Source organism: Agaricus bisporus (genome assembly GCF_000300575.1).
Source record: "Agaricus bisporus var. bisporus H97 unplaced genomic scaffold AGABI2scaffold_4, whole genome shotgun sequence".
Lineage (NCBI taxonomy): Eukaryota > Fungi > Basidiomycota > Agaricomycetes > Agaricales > Agaricaceae > Agaricus > Agaricus bisporus.
In genome coordinates, this window is record NW_006267367.1 from 2,207,378 (window position 1) to 2,225,704 (window position 18,327).

The 18,327-nt window shown below is 46.2% G+C and overlaps 7 protein-coding genes across 7 annotated transcripts; 2 read left to right on the forward strand and 5 right to left on the reverse strand.

Moving 5' to 3' along the window:
* Positions 1-7: 7 nt before the first annotated feature.
* On the forward strand, positions 8-1,798 carry AGABI2DRAFT_192223 (hypothetical protein). Its single transcript, XM_006460492.1, has 8 exons — positions 8-84; positions 379-623; positions 690-726; positions 785-877; positions 925-1,110; positions 1,169-1,239; positions 1,289-1,365; positions 1,424-1,798. Exons 2-8 carry the CDS (start codon positions 560-562, stop codon positions 1,691-1,693), a joined length of 798 nt encoding a protein of 265 aa, XP_006460555.1. The 5' UTR covers positions 8-84; positions 379-559; the 3' UTR covers positions 1,694-1,798.
* A 286-nt stretch (positions 1,799-2,084) lies between these two features.
* AGABI2DRAFT_67857 (hypothetical protein) lies at positions 2,085-2,826 on the reverse strand (the record flags this gene model as incomplete). Its single annotated transcript, XM_006460493.1, has 3 exons — positions 2,085-2,135; positions 2,189-2,649; positions 2,706-2,826. The coding sequence occupies 3 exons, from the start codon at positions 2,824-2,826 to the stop codon at positions 2,085-2,087; spliced, it is 633 nt and encodes a 210-aa protein (XP_006460556.1).
* Positions 2,827-3,988: 1,162 nt separating this feature from the next.
* On the reverse strand, positions 3,989-4,509 carry AGABI2DRAFT_67650 (hypothetical protein; the record flags this gene model as incomplete). Its single annotated transcript, XM_006460494.1, has 3 exons — positions 3,989-4,195; positions 4,271-4,361; positions 4,415-4,509. 3 exons carry the CDS (start codon positions 4,507-4,509, stop codon positions 3,989-3,991), a joined length of 393 nt encoding a protein of 130 aa, XP_006460557.1.
* Positions 4,510-6,409: 1,900 nt separating this feature from the next.
* On the reverse strand, positions 6,410-8,133 carry AGABI2DRAFT_178069 (hypothetical protein; the record flags this gene model as incomplete). Its single annotated transcript, XM_006460495.1, has 9 exons — positions 6,410-6,469; positions 6,629-6,719; positions 6,775-6,937; positions 7,013-7,066; positions 7,120-7,231; positions 7,281-7,477; positions 7,604-7,683; positions 7,733-7,912; positions 8,045-8,133. The coding sequence occupies 9 exons, from the start codon at positions 8,131-8,133 to the stop codon at positions 6,410-6,412; spliced, it is 1,026 nt and encodes a 341-aa protein (XP_006460558.1).
* Positions 8,134-10,950: 2,817 nt separating this feature from the next.
* On the forward strand, positions 10,951-13,514 carry lcc7 (laccase-7). The gene is made up of 13 exons (XM_006460562.1): positions 10,951-11,201; positions 11,250-11,301; positions 11,359-11,427; positions 11,482-11,629; positions 11,678-11,755; positions 11,809-11,817; positions 11,873-11,900; positions 11,953-12,218; positions 12,271-12,773; positions 12,825-12,976; positions 13,035-13,058; positions 13,113-13,177; positions 13,229-13,514. Exons 1-13 carry the CDS (start codon positions 11,065-11,067, stop codon positions 13,303-13,305), a joined length of 1,608 nt encoding a protein of 535 aa, XP_006460625.1. The 5' UTR covers positions 10,951-11,064; the 3' UTR covers positions 13,306-13,514.
* A 414-nt stretch (positions 13,515-13,928) lies between these two features.
* AGABI2DRAFT_220620 (hypothetical protein) lies at positions 13,929-16,153 on the reverse strand. The gene is made up of 4 exons (XM_006460496.1): positions 14,796-16,153; positions 14,506-14,747; positions 14,332-14,454; positions 13,929-14,284 (listed from the first exon to the last, which is right to left on the reverse strand). The coding sequence occupies exons 1-4, from the start codon at positions 16,000-16,002 to the stop codon at positions 14,072-14,074; spliced, it is 1,785 nt and encodes a 594-aa protein (XP_006460559.1). The 5' UTR covers positions 16,003-16,153; the 3' UTR covers positions 13,929-14,071.
* Positions 16,154-16,924: 771 nt separating this feature from the next.
* Positions 16,925-18,040, reverse strand: AGABI2DRAFT_192227 (hypothetical protein). Its single transcript, XM_006460497.1, has 3 exons — positions 17,687-18,040; positions 17,251-17,626; positions 16,925-17,198 (listed from the first exon to the last, which is right to left on the reverse strand). Exons 1-3 carry the CDS (start codon positions 18,015-18,017, stop codon positions 17,066-17,068), a joined length of 840 nt encoding a protein of 279 aa, XP_006460560.1. The 5' UTR covers positions 18,018-18,040; the 3' UTR covers positions 16,925-17,065.
* Between the last annotated feature and the right edge of the window lie 287 nt (positions 18,041-18,327).

The window sequence follows — 18,327 nt, forward strand, 5'->3', positions numbered from 1 at the left end:
AGTCAATCGACTGTATCTTGCGTGAAAACAAAGTATGAAATTCCTGTTGAAAGCGCGGATCGGACGACTGCAATGTAACCTTTGGTGAGGAACGTTTGAACACCTCCTAGGCTTCCTATTGGCTGGCAGGATCCTTGCTCCGTAACGACCACGTCCATCGAGTTCAATGCCTTTCACGTCTCTCGTCCAGAGGCAATTCTCTTTACGGGCTCTTGCACCGGCTCGTACTGGAGTTGCGATCGGGCAAACCCGGGATATAACAGTGTTTTCCCGGAAACGGAGGATGGGATACACCACTGGAGAAAACGGATCTGGCGCTGCGGGGGGCGCTCAGCGAGCTCCTATTCCTGCATGGGTTGCTCATCTTGATTCACTCAGATACCACTCGTCGTGCACGAACTCAACTTACACTGCCGGTTTCGGTTTGGCCTCACACTCCACGGCCCCGTCCAAAGTCTTGCGTCGCTCAGCGCCCGAAGTAATAAAAGTGCAAAAACGGCATTGCAAGACTTCTGCACAGTACATTAATGATATCGAGAATCTTGTTAGAGGGAACACAATGTTCCGACAGGAGACGCTGATGAATTACCCTGGTTTTTTTGAAGAGTCGTCCAAAGGACAAAGTGAGTAATGTCCCGTTCCGAGTTGGTTTGTTGGGTCCTAATTTTTTTTTTTTTTTTGGTGGCAAGAACCACCATACATGCTCGTTGATTGTTCCGATAGTCGGTAAGTCTTTGCTTAGAAGCATCCACGTAAACTGTGTCCAAGGACTGACGACGCTCAGGGTGGCCGAACACGCCATTTTTAATTCTCGACCTGGCACAATGTTCACGTCCGGATCTATTGCAAACCAATTTCATGAATGGGATTTGAACTCGTATGTTTACACACACCTTCTTATTCACTTCTCATCTCGCATATCAGGAATTCTGTGCTTTCGTACGCTGTAGAAGCTCTCGAGGTTCGACATGTCATCGTTATGGGACATTACGGGTGTGGTGGTGTCGCAGCGTCAATGCTACCTGTGTTACAGCCTTTGGAACATCCGGCTCACATCGCGATTCAAACATGGATTCAACCCATTCGTGAAATTTATTTGACTTCGACTCGGTAAAGTGTTTTCTACTCTTCGGTGTTCCGTATCTATATCGCTCACCTCAATCTCCAGCCCAGAAATAGTCGAACATCGTAATAGGTATAAGATCAAACCTTTGGCAGAACCGCCTCATTTGCACGATCGTTAGTCTTGACCTTGTTTCGTTTAGTTTCATTACTAAAATTAACCTAGCTGCCTTCCGTGCCCTGGTTGAAGAAAACGTGAAAGCAAACGTGAACCGGATCGCCAACTCATTCGTCATGCGTGATGTAAGCAATTCCTCTACTATATCCCAATCCCCTCCTTTGACCACTATTTTCAATACAGCATTATGCGTCTCTCCCACAACCGACGAGCCCATCCTCATCGATTCCCATCTCAGAAGACGCTAACATCGACCCGAATTCTTTGAAAGGCACTTATGTATTTATACATGGATGGGTTTATGATTTGGAAAATGGTGACGTGACAGATTTGAATGTGACGGTGGGTCCTCCTGGGAGGGAAATTCCAACCAGTCCTTGGCCAAGTTGTGAAGTCAAGGAGAGGGAGAAGAGGGAGAAGAGAGAAGCAAAGTTGCAAACACTTGGTAATTAGTCGTACCAGTTTGGAGATTTTGAGTGATATTTTTCATGGAGTGCCTGGCGATGGAGATTCACCGCGCAAAATGAAACTCACAATATTAAAAAATGGTTTTATTGAGAATTGAGTTATAATCGCAAGTAGGTTTAGACAGTGGAAGAACCAAGGATCGATAAGGGTCGAAAGAGTCCGACAATAAGTGCCATGTGGAAAAAAGGTCAGGCAGAAACTCCTAAGAGCATCAATATACAGGTTCGCGTGGGCTAGTAGAAAGAGAATATTTTATGGTACGGAAGTTTAAATAGTCATATAAGGGTTTTAACCAAAGTTTGCGACTCAATTCGAGCTCCTTTCTTGTGCGATAGTTTCGGCGGCCTCAGTGACTCTATCAGATTCATGTGAATAATCAATGATGAATAACCCTCACCTTCTCGCCTAGCATATAAACAGTGGATTCCTGCAAATTTCACACCATTAGGATCAGATCAAGAGCGAAAAACATCAATTTACCATATGTGAACCTATCGGCATTGGGATTACACTTGCATCCGTAACTCTGACATTCTCAAGACCATAAACCCTGAATTTCGTGTCCACAACCCCACCCAATGCTTCAGGCATCATAGCCATAGTTCCAACTTCATGATTATCGCTTTTAGCCACAGTTTTCAAATATGCCTCGACTTCTTCATCAGATTCGACATCGGCTCCGGGTTCGAATTCCTTGGTGTAGATTGATTGAAGAGGAGGGGTACGAAGAAGTTTTCGTGCGGCTTGAAGGCTAGCGACGTGCATGGCTACGTCGATGGGATGAGACCAATATGCTGGGTCAACGGCGGGTCGGGCATTGTGGTCTGTTGATGTTATGTGTGTACGACCTCGCGAGAGTGGGCTGTAGAATATAGCGTTGATCGTAGTGAAATTCTGGTTGCCTCGCTGATCTACGGGCGTCGGTCCCGAGTATCCCGGCTCTAGAATGCCATCAGTTAGATTTTAAGGAGTAGGAGGTCCATATATGCTCCCTTACCAAGATTCAATTCGGAGGGAAGTTGTTCATCCCGCTCATAAAGGTCCAGAGAGATTTGATGTTGAACCTTGATACCTTGTTCAAGTTTGTTGTTGCCATTAGCGTATTTGGAAGCATACATATCGATGTTGTTTCTAGCAATATTGATGAGGTCGGTTATGCGATCCTTTGGCAAGAGGTCCGAGGGAACTGTGAGCGCTAGGGTCCTTGGAGCTGCCGAATAGAGACCTGATCGGTTTTGATGCCACATATCTAATTGTTCGTCTGCGAAGGCTTTATTTTGATTAAGGACATCTTTGGTAAGCCTGAAGTGAAAATTGTTTGATGAAACATTACGATGCGACACAAGTTCACTCACGAAGCATTGGTAGTCGAACTAGCCCAGCTGTGTACATGGTCTAGAGGCGTTGGGTGTTTAGTTGAGTGGACGCAGAGCATGGATGAGCCAACGGACCGGCTAAGTTTTCGCCTACGCTTGGGAGATCCAGTACGACCTCAATGCCCAAACCCTTCAGTAGACTAGAGCAACCGATGAGACTCGGCCATCTGTAGAGACATGGATCCTACTACTCACCTTGAGCTACCCACGCCGGATAATTCCATAACCTTGGGCGTTCCGATTGTTCCAGCAGCCAATACCACTTCTCCTCCATTGTCAACGTTGATCTCTGCGTACTTCGGAGTATTATCTCCCTCGATAAAATATTCGACTTTGTTGGCCACAATTGATTCATTTGATCTCTTCGTATCATCCCACAAGATCTTTGAAACCATGGCATTCGTGATGACTTGTAAATTCGGTCGCACTCCAAGGAAGGGCGTAATATATCCACATGTGGCGGAGCACCTCGTATTATTGGCCGCGTCGAGCGTGTTGCACGCGACACCTACATGCCGCCCTGGGCCACCATCTGCTAAATCTTTTGCACGTTGATAACGGGTTCCCATTGGAGAGTGGTCGCTCGTTAACGCTTCAACAAACATTTGACTCTGTGGGAAGTAGTAGTTGGGAAAGCCAACTTTCACAGCCCCTTTGCCTGCATCCGATAGAGAAGGAGGACCATGGACAGATGTATCGTAATCCGCGCCGTTTGCAGACTGAAACGCATTTGGAGGTGTGAATACTTCTGAGCGTCTGAAATAGGTAAGTAAGGAATCCCAATTCCAATCCGTCGAGTTATTGAGGGTACCCATAGCGTCGTATTGGGCTTTTGCTCCTCGACTCTGAGATGAAGATGAGGGTTATAGCAAATGGTATGTGCCCAGTGCAAGACTTACGGCGATCATACTATTGACTGTGTACCGAGAAAATTATTGTGAAGGCGAGCAAGAATGAGCAGGAATAACTTACTAATGGTGCTTCCTCCCAGGGCTCTACCTGCCGAAACGCGGAGCTGCCTTCCGTTCATATTTTCTTGAGGGACTGTCTGATATGCCCAGTTTAAAGCGGACGCTGCTTCACCAGTTCCAGCCAATCCGGGGACATACACCTTGATGTTTTATGTTTGGTGTCAAACCGTAGCCAAAGTAAATGGAGTCAATCCATTCATTGGATTAAGACTAACCTCGGGGAGGCTCTCTACCTCTGGTCCAGCTTCAAGAACCAATACTTGAACATCAATATTTTCTGAGAGTCTGCTGGCGACGACTAATCCTCTGTCGAAAGGATCAGTATAACTATTAGTATAAGATACTAGATAAAAACTCACCCATTACCGCCTCCAATGACTACAAAATCGTAAGCGGACAATACTCCGCCTACGAATAGGGTCGGAATAACGAAATACAGTCGAGTTATGTGCATAATAAACACAACGTTGGATCGTGGGATAGTCGTCCTAGAGTGAGGAGGGGGGCCGGAAGAAAGCTTGCAGAGAGACAAGTAACGCTTTCCGCTGCATAGTATGAGATTTCCACAGGATTATATGGTTGGTGCGGTACTCCAATAGGTTACCGATCCTCTTCGTTATTGCAACACATGAGGAACGGGGTAGACCATGAAATGATTGATAGCCATGATTGTTCGTTATACCCGCTGAAACCCCAAGGCGGTTCTGCCAAAACCTGACCTGTATCCCAATCCGCCCTATCCTTACCCCATATTCGGCAGGAGTGGCAAACCGCACCGGCTGTAGTTGTGGACAGTCGTTGATGGTTTTCGATGGGGAATAGCTGGAGAGAAATATCGCAGTTTAGACCTCGCCAAACGACTGAGTGAAGGGAAATGCAAGCTCATTGCAGGCAGCAAATGTCATTTGGGGAAACTCCTACGAGGGCTGAATGACCAGGAAATAGTATTGGGTTTGTCAGGAATACCGACATTTCATATGGCCTTCATCGCTATCAAGTGGCACTACTTTCCCCTTGTAGTAATTTGAGCAAGCGCTTGCAATGAGCTTTTTGCGGTGCCTCCGATTGAGACCGCCATTGAAGACGCAATCTCGTCATGTTAAACCGACGAACATGGAACAGAGGATTGATTAACACTTTCTCCGCATGACGTCTTTACTAGGCAACCCCGAGAGGTGGCCAATTGAGGAACGACGGGGACGGCTCGACCATAGAAGCTTGAACAGCTGGGATCACTCCGGTCGAATTGAAATAAAAACTTCCGGTTCTGTCTATTAGGGCGGAACTGGCGAAACATGTGCATGAACACGGACATACGTAAAACCGTTGGAGAATTTGCGGCGTAAATCTCGTCCCGAATATCATTATGGTATGCCCTAATATCAGATTGTATCTCATTATGTAGAAAGTAATATGGAGTGTTTGAATGTTTGAACCATACCTTCTCCGATGATATCGAATTCTGAGGTTCGATCTTTCTCCTGGGAGTGGCTCACGAGAGTTCACAGGGAGAAAATGGCATGCCTGAAGATTGGTACCGCTTTCTTTCGAGTTTCAAGCCCGGACCCGTGGTTTTGAATTAGGCAAAGAATCATCAATACCGTTGGAACTTGGAAGAAACGAATAACGCGGCATTCAGCGGTGAGCCAATATGCCGTGTGGCACGTGACGTATTACTAATACGGCATTGCATCCAGCCTAGACTTCTGTCCGCGAAATCTCGAAGGAGAGCGGATATTCAGCAGACAAGCGAGTGCTACTAGCGGAGAAAAAAGCAAGTGAACAACAATGCGGTGACTGAAAAATTATTTGACGATCTCCTAAATCGGTCTCTCTCTTATTCTTCTCATCAGCAAGATGGCAATTTACTTTTCACAAGTTTTTGTCGCTTTTCGGCCTTTTTGCGAATTTGATACAAGCGCAAAAAAGCTAATTGCCAAAGTACTGATGGCCTCGCGCCTGGGCACTTATGCAGAGTTCTATCCAGCGGTGACGAAGTGAAAATGTGGCTCCGACGTTCCTGGGACCTGTGCTGAACCACCGGTGCTCAAAGGAGTGGAAGGATAACAGCAGAACGTACTCAAATTATGTTCAAGATAGTAATATGCTAATTATTAGGTGAGTACACTAATAGAAGTGGAGATCCGTTGACCGATGTCCTGAGAAGGTCGAGCTTGGAAATTTGAATATCCAAAATCCAACAAACTGTAGGATTGAATGGACTTCGACTGGTTTGCAACATGGTTTCTCGTTGTTTCGTGCCAAATGCGCGTCACAGCTTTGTCATACCTGGATACAGAACTTGATAAAGGCGAGTGATCATCGCGACTGCACCTTCCGCTGGAGCTGTAGCACTATGAAACCCAAATTTTAGTAAGAGTAGTGAGAGATTTTTGGGGTGCAAAACGTTGTACCTATGCCCAGGTCTCAGGATTTGTAGATTACAGTGTCCCAAGCGCCTCGAAATCTCGTTGAACAAGTACTCAGAATTTGATGCTACTCCGGTGAATATGACGTGCTGAAAGGTGTCATGAATGACAGACTGAAAAGTGATCCCTGCGAGCCATGCTTACCGAGATAGGCTTCGACGCCGTAAGAAGATGTTCTAGGATGCCCTCAACAACACGCTGGACAAGTGGTTCGAAAAATGAGGCGATCTTTCCCCTGCACGAGAAATGAGAACGTGCAAAACAATCCGAAATGATTGGCAAACACGTACCCTGGCATGGAAATGGTACCATTTGCTATACCAAACTCCAAATCAGAACCTCCTTCAGGGTCAAAGAAGATACGATATTCGCGGTTTAGATCGCAAAACGTTGGTTTGACGACCCTATCAAAATAGCCTTCCATGTCAGGAATGTCGTCATAAAACGTAGATCCTATCAGATGTTCTAAAATGTCATAGTGGATTAGTACTTAAGGGATGATTGGTTAAGACTGAAAGACAGACAGACCTCTGAGGTATGCCTCCGCTAGTTCTGTTACCTGATCGAATCCCTCCGAGTAATCTGGGGGGAAATGATTGAGACTCAGAATTGACTCCAAGTTAACTAGGACTTACACTGCGGGTCGACTATCATCAAAGGATGATTTTCACCTGGCTTGTAGGTGAACGAACAGATTCTCGAAGATTCACTATCGACATTGACAATGCAGATGCCATTATCACCGTTCTAATCAGAATGAGTTGACATCATGAACGACTCTACGCTGTCAACTGACCAGGTTTGCATCACTGAGTAGTTGCCTGTGCATGCATTGATTGATATACACGTTCTCCTCAGCAATGAATGACCAAATCGGTAAACCTGACCACGTCGGGCATTGTACGTCTGAAACTAGAAGGGTGGCTTTCTCTGCGGCACGCTCCACCAAGGTCTGTTGTATCCCTTGATTGTAATCTGAGTCTGAGAATATAACTGAACAATGAATGGCATTCATCACAGTCTCATGGGTGAGATCCGGATGAACCTCTTGAATGTATTCTCTGGCTTGAAAATAAAGATATCGGAGGAAATCGGACAGAACGTCTTCAGGGCTTTTACCGCATGGTAGTGGGGGTACGAAGACGTTGCTTGACTTGAGGTCGAACCTGCTTTTGGGAGTCATGAAGTGTGGAATAAACCTAAAAATAAATGTTATAGTTGGAATAGTCGACGCTGGGAGGTTCATACCGTTCCGCCACGACATAATCTTCTACGTCCTCAGTCCCATAGGTGCCTTCATCATCACTCAATTCCGTCTCTGCCCCAACGGCACGTACTTGGCCACTGCAGTAATACTGCACGACGGTTGGGACGGTTACACCTCCGTTAATTTTTTTCCCGCGGAATCTTTCGCTGAGCGTTAGGTTGCTTCCGGTAGATCAAATTGTCCTATTTTTACCTAACACTTTGAATTGATGATTCTTGACCTGTTCTAAGGTCGATGAAACTACGAGATAGAGCTATTAGTTGTTCCAACGATACGATTAGCATTATGCTTACCTGTAAGAGGCGCAGCTACTTTCCATTCCAAGATGGAAAGCAAGCAATAAGCTGAGCTGCGGTCCGCACTGAGAGACTTCTTCGAACATGTTGGAAAGTTGGAATAGATATAAAGTTAAAGGGAATGCTGCCGAGAAAATTACTGTGTTCAAAATTAGCATATGACTGATTCATTCATAAATATTATATACCTAAAGAACAATAACATGCTGGCGGAAAAGGATCGCAACGCGCTGATAGAGAAGAGAAAAGAGGCACAGGGGCGGAATAATTGTTTAATTGTCTGGATCCAGACAATCAAATAAGATCAAACAATCGTTTTTGTTACTGCGAAAGTGGCTCATGATCATGAACATGATCTCATCAAAGCCTCATCAATGCATAATAAGATCTAAAGGCCTAACTCCTCCGGTTCTGAAGCGACGGAATTAAGCTAGTATGGCCGCTACGCTTCGCAAGTCAGTCTTTCGCTTTGGGCTTGTTCTCACGAACGTCGCACTGCACTTGATACGAGCCTCGAGGCCAAACCGCGGTCCCTTTGCCTGCGCTTTTGAAGTATAGATCAGGTCTTGATCTTTAGAAGGTCTTGGGAGCCGTCAAATTACATCATGATCAACACGGGGAGAGACTCGATGCCATCGCGATTATTGTTTCCGACTTGGGTGCAGCGATGTGCGAATCCTAATTGTACTACTTAGTACTACACTAACCTTTCCATTGGTGCAATGCCCCGGGCCCCTCATAGCGAGGTCTTTACGCTGAAGCAGCAGCACAGTCCAACTATTGAAGCCATATCCACATCTTTCGAGGTTTCGTATTGACAATGCCATGGAATTGACTCCAAAAGCCAGCTGGAGCTCAACATTCAAGGTCTAGTCCGAACATACCGGATATATTCTCGCTAGCTTACGGTTCTTCAAGTTGACAGGTCGTTGACAGGAGCTATGTATCTCCGAGTTAACTGCTGTCAAGTTAGGATAAAATTGACACAAGCAACTTTGAATATATCATTTGGAGCATCATGCACGAGTGACGATATTCATCATTCTTGATTCAGAACTCATGCCCATCACACTCCGTCTCCAGATCTAATGTAGTCGCCGGGCGCTACGTCCTCAGGTCACTACCGAAAGTGACCTCACTACTTCATATTTAAATTTTGCTACAGGCACTACGTTCCAGTAGGCGCCAGGAAGATAGTCATAATGGCCCGCTGACGATCGCAGTCCGATGACTTTGGAATCAACCTGGAGAGGCTATCATAATCATGCAAACATCAGTCCTTTCTGCCAGAACTTAGAAGTATCCATGACGAGATGGGCGTTTCCGAAACTAGCCCGAAAGGGTTCGAAGGTAAGGGGGAGGTAGTAAGGGTTGATGAATAGGGTGTTACTGTGGCGCCATGTCAATCAGAAGCTTTGTATGGTTGATGCTGGGTTGATGTTCATAAATTGCGCCAACACCCGACACCTGTTTCTTTCGATCAGTATCTTGAGGCACTTTAGCCCCAAGGACCACAGACCACTCTACATCGTTGCCGCTCATTTTAAAAATAGGTTTGGCCGACTTCCTCCGCCGACACCCAGGTTCTGTGAAACACCGGATTGGCTTTTTGGGTCCGCTACGGTCTTAGAGAGCGACGTCGGGCTCTCTTTCAAGTTTCATCGCACTGTCTCCTTATAGGCTTCTACAACCTATTCTTGACCCAACGCTATGCCCGTCTGTTTTTCGTTCCTTCCTTCTTGAACCCTCCCCTCAATACATTGCTTTTGACAAAGCATTTTTGATTATTGTTATACATATTTAGTCGTACCAGTGTTGGGCAAGTTCATGAACCGTTGACTGTCGACGTCGTACACCGCGGAGTGTGCTGGAACAGAAAAAGATGAACCAATTAGTTGCGCGATGATGCGTTCTTATCGCCCCGGGTCCCTCCCTGAGCGTCTGTAGACAAACGTTTTGGGGATAGTTTGCCACCTCGGCTCAGAGTCTCGTTTGGATGCTTGGCAAAAGGGATTGTCCAATGTGTCCTGGTGAGTCTGGATGCCACGGTAAGAGAACATATATTACCGCGACATGATTCCAAGATATGTGTGGGGAATACGAGATCACGAACGAGCATTTCTTGGAAAGCATTGAGAAAACAGAGGAGTACGAGATTCAGTAGGCCCAGATAAGAATCAACCAAGATTCTTCACAAATCGAGCTTAGCCACCGTAAGCACCAGGGTAAGTGGCCACTTTCCTGTTATGAAAAAGCGCTAAGCGATGGAGCACAGCATTATCCCGGCGATATCGTGGAAGGTTTCAAACACGACGTTCTCGACCCAGATGAAATCACAAAATGAAGTTCATCAAATCAATTATCATGTCATGTGATGCATCCAATTTGCGCCCAACCTTCCAACAGTCTTTCCACCACTGTTTCCATCGTGAATCTAAACTTGTTTCTATCGCGTACAGGCAAATTTTTCCTAATGGGTGAACTTCATATAATAAGCTCGCTTCTTCCATGTCGTGACTACCCTTGGAAGTTGGAACTCCCTGAAAACTTCGGTCCAACATTGATGGTTGCAGGGCTGCTGGTCGGCAAAACAGGTCCAAATTTGGTCCAAACCATTCACTATTCCCGCTTCTGCCTTGCGCTACGCTATCTCCTCAGACCAAACACCGTCACACCGCAACTCGCATATGGCACTGGGCGAGAGACATTCTAACGCCATGCCCCACGATATATTCCTCCATTCCGCAACAAATCCTTGGCTCTGTTGTCGGAAGAAATTCTATGATGGACAGCGATCTCGTTATATCAAGAAAGGGTGGCGTGTCGCCACTTTCGTGATGAAATCTCGCGAATCCGAGTCGGTGTCAATACTGGTAATGAATTTCTCTATTTTTATCAGGTTAAAGATGGAGCCGGGTCAGAAAAAATGGTATAAAGTATAGTTGAAGGATTCATTTTACCCTCTCGTGCCCTTCCTGTTTCCACTGGGATACGTTACTGGTCTGAATTGAGCGAGAATGCAATTGAAACTGCAATTCGCGTCTCTCTTACTTTGGGCTACTGCCATTTCTGCCAGTCGTTCGAAAGTCATTGGGCCGAAGGGTACTATCACCCTTGCAAACCAAGACTTCGCTCCCGATGGCTTTACACGGTCGTATGTTCGCGCGTTGTTCCTCTCGATCATTCACTCACTTAATGGTAGTGCTTCATTGATCAACGGCATTCATCCAGGTCCCGTCATCACCGCAAACAAGGTGAGACCTCATCGATATATGAAACATTGAGCACTGACATGCTTGGTACCTGCTTAGGGCGACCAAATCAAAATCAACGTGGTCAATGAACTTACTGATCCAGATCAGACTCTTGGTGCTAGTATTGTACGTGTTCATGTGTCCTCCAGCGCCGAATGAAGTCGTTAATTTTCATGTTAGCATTGGCACGGTTTATTCCAGAGGAGTACCAACTTCATGGACGGTGTTATTGGAGTTACCCAATGCCCAATCGCTCCTAACAATTCCTTTGAGTATTCCCTCGACACTACAGATCAGAGCGGTACTTTCTGGTATCATTCGCACTTTGGTAGGTTTGTGAGTCGTCGAAACTGAACAAACCTGATCGCGCTTTTAGGTGTACAATATTGCGATGGTATTCGAGGGGCCCTCATTGTTTATGATCCTGAAGATCCTCTGAAAGACATGTATGATGGTGAGTGATTCATCGTTACATATTAATCGACGTTGCTAACGGTGCACTATTAGTTGATGATGGTAAGCCGGTTTACTCCTGCTCCGCACCGACGTGACGTAAACAATAATATATCAGAGAACACGATCATCACACTTGCTGACTGGTAAGGAAGAACCTTCAATTGCAATTATCCCAAACTGATTGGCTTTCCTCAGGTACCACATCCTTGCTCCCGATGTATTTGGTATCGAGATAGAGGATAGCACTTTGATCAATGGTCTAGGACGATACGGTGGTGGACCCAAAGTCGATTTGGCCGTCGTCAATGTCAAGCACGGCAAACGTTACCGTCTCCGTCTCATATCCATGTCCTGCAACCCCGACTATGTATTCTCAATCGATCAACATGAGCTCACGATCATTGAGACCGAAGGCACCGAAACCATTCCAGAAACCGTAAACTCCATTCACATTTTAGCCGGTAAGATTGAACTTGCTGCTCAATGTTTGGATTTTTGTTCACATCTTCTCAGGTCAACGTTATTCTGCCGTTTTGCATGCAAACCAAACTGTTGATAACTACTGGATTCGTGCCCTTCCCAACAGGGGCAACAATGGCCTCAATGAGACGTTCGATGGGGGCGTTAACTCGGCTATCCTGAGGTATAAAGGCGCTCGTAAGAGGGAGCCGACGACACAGCAACAAAATCAGACAATTCCACTCATTGAGGCCAACTTGCACCCAGTCAACCCGATACCAGTCCCTGGAGAGCATACCCCTGATGGCGCCGATCAAACATTCACCTTCACTCTCGAGTTGAATGCCACAGATCCCATTCACGTCAAATGGAGCTTTAACAACACTGTTTTCGAGACACCGACTGTCCCTGTACTGCTTCAAATCCTCAGCGGGGCAACAGAACCACACGAGCTCCTCCCTCAAGGATCCATATACCACGTGCAGAGGAACAAAACTATTCAACTTAACATTCCCACCGGTCTCATTGGAGGTCCCCATCCATTCCATTTGCACGGAGTAAGTCAACAATGCAAAGTGACTAGAAACGCAGAGGCTAAAATTTCATAGCACGAGTTCTGGGTTGTCAAGACTGCTGAAAGTGACGAATACAATTTCGACAACCCAGTTGTCAGGGATACTGTCAGTGCTGGTCTCAATGAAAATGGCTATGTCTCTATCCGTTTCAGGACCGACAATCCCGGCCCATGGATTCTCCATTGGTGAGTTCACGTACGACTCAATACTCTCAGACCCTTAATAACGAGAATTCCATTTTAGTCATATTGATTTCCATCTTAGAGAGTAAGTCACCGACTTGCCCCATATGCGATCCCATGTTAACGTTACCTTTATTAGTGGTCTCGCCATTGTATTTGCGGAAGATCCCGCAGACACCGATGCTGCGAATTCGCCTCGCCCTGGTCTGTCATCTCCATTTGGACAATTATGTTCTCTCATTCATAATATTTTAGCTGCTTGGGATCAACTTTGCCCCACTTGGGATGCTCTGCCCGAATCCGTCAAGAACGCTGGTTCCCGCGTGTTCTAAACGTAACTCAAAACAACCAGTAGTGTCTCAGTTTCTGAAGTGAATTTTAAGGACATTATCGAGGTACTCCGAGTCAGGTTGAGGAATAGGATATATTTATAATTTTACAAGCATAAAGTAGTCGTTTTGTGGCGTCTTGGAATGATCGCTTCGAAATGTATAATCTGATCTGCTGGCGATTGATATCAAAATTTGGATTTTGAACGTTTTCACCCGCGTTAGAGAGTTAAAGCCTTTCCACTTCCGATCTAGATTCATGTAGTTGTCAACTTAAGTCTGTTTCAAAACCCTGCATCAGAAATTACAGTATTAACAGGCTTGAACTGCCGCCTAGCTCCGCAACATGACGCGAGAAAGTATTCTAGTCGTCTGCAACGAATAGATGTCTGTCAAGAGCTTCCACCTTCCATGGTGACGCAGCTCGTTTACCGGCGGAAACAGTCGGAAACCGAGAGGCGGCTTCTTGTATGTGGCTTTTGTATCAAGATGTGGCGTCTGTCCAGAGTTCAAATCGATAGATCTAAGTATTCCCGAACTTCGTGCCACCACGGAATTACTATATCAGGAGACCCTTCCGGCCCCTTGGCAGTTTTGTGGCAAAGCGGTTGCAAAGCGGTATGGCTGACGGCCGGAGTGATACCGATCATCAGATGCATCAGTTCGCATGGTAAAGAACGAGTCTTAAGGACTCGTAAATCGCGTAACACACTACGCATTCAAATACAAGGATTCGCGGAAACCGTTCATAACGGTTTCCCAACCATACTTAACCCATTGCCAATGCGGCCTCCTCTTCATTCCACTTCAAGTTGTATAGGTCAACGCAGTACTTGAATATTTGTGCTTCAGTAGGCTCCTGGTCGCTCCGAAGTGAATGTAACCATTGACCGTGAGGTGACGCTGTTCTCCAAGCAATCACTGTCTTTATACCGTGCCCAATAAAGAGATATTCCCGGTTCCATTCATCTTGAGGGAGGTGCTAATAGCGGGTCAGAGTGTAAATGGATATCGATTTATTGTGCTTACACCTCTTAGATGAAATCTTGCTCGTTTGGCAACACCGTTCCCTACTACAAGGTTGAAATACTCTAAGAGTTGGTAGTCTGTAGGGCTGGATGGCTCTGTGCGCACAATTGAAGTGGATGGGTCCTTTGTACGAGTCAACACAGAAAAGAAGATCGTATTTAGAAATCGAATTACCAGTCGGCAGAGTGTGGCAATGAAAAAAGTTATGTAGGGCGGCCAATATCTGAAATCAACGTTGGAGAGTTGGGAGAGAAGACCGTCATCCACACCATCCCATTGCATGTCAAGCATGTCATAAGATAAGCTGTTTCTAAGCAACTCTATGATGGACTGAGTGAGTCGCCAACCATTGTCTTCAGACGTCCAGGTCAAACCGGGAAAACTATCATGCCCGTGCTGCTTATCGGAATTCCACCCTGAAAATGATAAGCTTAATTGCCAGAATTTTCCGCAGTAGAACTTACCGTCACAAGTGTGAAATAGAGTGGAATCAACTCCGCGCCAGTAGATATACGACTGTAGAAAGATCACTTGCGCCTTGTACTCGCTGACGACAAACCCCCCGGAACGGTGAGGATCGAGGAGAAAGTCTTGGAATGAGGCATGATAAAATTGTAACTGGGTTACAGCGGCATCTCCTGGTTCTGGCACGCTCATGGCGGAGTAAAGTCCACGCACGGCCTTGTAAAAAGTGCGTTGATCGAGTCGGAGAAAGTTGCAGAGTGCCTGTGCTGAGTCGAGTATATGCTTTGCATCAAGGGTATTTTGGTAGCACATATATGCCAAAAGTTTCCTCGTCGTCTCAAACACGTCGGAGGGTATATCCTGAAGGATTCGGGAATAGAGAAGATCGAGGGTCGCCAGAGGGTTCCTTGACACAACCCCTTGCGATCGACGCAAAAACGATAACAGAGAGTCAAGCTGAGAGATGGGATCAGCTTCCTCTGGATCATTAATGTAATTCAAACACGTCGACGCAAAAATAAAGAGCCCCGACACTGCATCAAGAAGCTCTCGAAGCTTGTTCTCCAGAGGCCAGTCTGCGGGTATCATGTCATCGTATCTGTCCTTTATCTCGATAAGTCTATCCTTGACGTATCGTTCCACATTCTCCCGACATTCTGCGTCAATGATAAGCTCCTCGCGGCCACATTCTGATGTTCGTGACAATACATTCTTGAGGTGCGCCTCGGGACGACTGAAGATAAGCCAACGAAGTGGGAGATCCGGATTCGTGCGGATGGCGTTGGTGATCATTTCAAGAATCTCTCTCTGAGCGTTCGCTCCCTTACACTCGTCAAGGCCGTCCAGGATAACGACGATTGGCTTTCGATGACACTTGCGTTGGAGAGTGGCGAACGGTTCAAGGATGAGTTTCCGAAATTGTACGGGAGGAGAGTTTCGTAGCAGAATGTGGTCTTTGGCCAAACGGTGTTCTATGAGGGAATGATACTCGGGAACTTCCCTAGCAAGCTGAGATACAAGCGTCGGCACAACAGTTTCGAGCTTGTCTCGACCAGCAGCACGGGAGAAAAAGTAGGACGCTCCAAGAATTTCCTCCTCCTCGCAGGAATCAGCGAAGGACTGGGCAACGGCGGATTTCCCGGTACCGGCAGAACCACGAACCCACAGCATTTTCCATTCATCGTACTCCTCCACAAGCCACCTCATGAGTCTTTCCCTAATCTTCAATCGCGTGTCGGGATGGCACCTTGGTGGCGGATGTCGAGCGCTGGAATCCTTCGTGGCATCGAGGCATGTATACGGTTCCAATAATTCAAAGACTGTCGGGATAAGTCAACGCTTGGCTTCGTGGGGAATGTGAAAGAATACGCGCCCGCTTGCCTTGATTTAATAGTGTTTAAAACATTGATTTTCACTTCATTGTTATCGCCCACATCGATGAACTGACTACCATCTATATTAAAGCCATGCGCGTTTGCAAAAGGACCTATAGTATCACATCAATATCTTCATAATAGTAAAGTCAAGTAGCCTCTACCAGAATACCGATCGGGACGAATCGATGGAGATCGTGATCGTCGGCTCAGCGAATCAACAATCGACGGAGTGGGTAGGGTCATCATTAATCAAGCAGCGGTGAGGGAACAACAGAAAGGAAGGAACGAGCCTTGACAAGTGTCCTCACTGAAGAACCATGCCACCTGTCATTCCACCGTCACAGCGCCTATTGTAGCAGTTTTGAGACGCCTCGTGGCTGCAATGCCAATGTCGGTCATTGTTCAGAACTCCAACCCAATGATGCCTGGTCATGATCCGGAGTGACCATGAGAGCAATGAACGTTGAACGGAGAAGAGGAAAGTAGACTTGGTCTTCCTTGCTTACATACGCCTCACACCCGGGCCGCTGCACATCTGGTGTGCCTGGTGGATTTGATCATGTCTCTGCACCCCAACGTCCAGCAGAGCACCTGCATTTCTCTTCCTTTTCGGTGTGTCGTGTGTGATGCTGAACCATTTTCAGGCTGCTTGAAGATGCTCGGCTGTACTCATTCCAGTCTCTTCTTACTCTTTTAGTTGCTTGGATTACCGGACACCAGTTAGGTGAGTAAGCTGAGTTCCAACGATTATAAATAGAGGCCTAATTAGAGCTATAACCCTTTGTTCGTCGTCATTGTATCGTATCAGTAATTAACAACAGAGACAAGCTGGGCATCACTTCATTTACTGTGTTCAACTGGATAGTAACTGCGTATCGATATAGTGCTTCCTTTTAATTATCGTAGAAAACTAATGCCCTCAATTCAATAGACTCGCGATGAGGAGCACCCTTTGGTGTCGTAGGGTCCTCAAATCCAGTGTGCGGCGTGAAGCGCGAAACACTTCCGTCTTCTACTGAATCAAAACTAGCAAAAAAAGGTCAATGACGCGCATCAATTAGAAGATCAAGCAACTCACCATTTGATCAAAACAATTTCGTCTGGCGTCATCCCACGCAGATACTTCCACTCATGCTTATCGCTAGGTTTTATACTCATAGTCTCTCCCTCATGATCCGGATAGACCAAGGCAACAGGATATGTATCATTATCCGGGTCAACACTCCTGAAATCGCACAACGCCAAAGGCCATTCAAGGGCAGGGTTCCCTATCGGCCTCCAGAGATTGAGAATTTGGAAACGATGGCGAAGTAGTTCTGGAACATCTTCAGCTGGTAGATGTCGATGAACTCGGGTTACAGAAGATTTTTTCGTTTGATCGACGTGGGCTTGAGCTACAGGCTGACGAGTATCTGGAGTTTCACCGACTTGATCTGGATTTCTGAGTCGGCGGGCTACATAAAGTACGTGATCAGATTTGGAATCTCGACGCCATAAGTGACTGTGGGACTGACTATGATCGAAGAGAACGACTCGAGATGCACCCGTAAGCTCTTTGATGAGCTCAATGCTCTCCGGATAATACTCCTTCACAACCTTCTCATCATCACGGAAATCCGTAAATGCGGTCGGACGATTGTCGAATTGGAAACCAGCTTCATCCAATTTGTATAGATGCTCCTTCCCGCGAACATTCTCTATGCTCACGTTTCGTTCCGTAGGTACAATATTACGATCCCTGACCCCAGTTTTCGTATCTATATTGATTGACTGATAGGGACGAGAACCGTCAGAGGGAGGTAGGAGAAATGTGAGCTTAGTTGTAACAGCGTCGGAGGAAGCCATTGGTAGATAGATGTGTGGGCAGGAAGCCTTAATAGTATGTGTCCCTTATATGAAGTCTGCTATATAAGCATCGTGATGATGAGAATAAGTATTGGTAATGAATGATATGATCATGATCACAGAATCTTTGCACAGACACCCGTAAGAATGAGTAAGCAGAGAAGTTCCAGAGACTATAGATCGTCCATCAAACACGGAAGAATAGTCACTAGGGTTATACCTTGTCAGCGTTACGAATCGTAGCGGTGCTCACGCATCGGTCCCCGAGTCTCTATGCTTGATTTGATAACATCAGTTGCAGCTGCCAGCT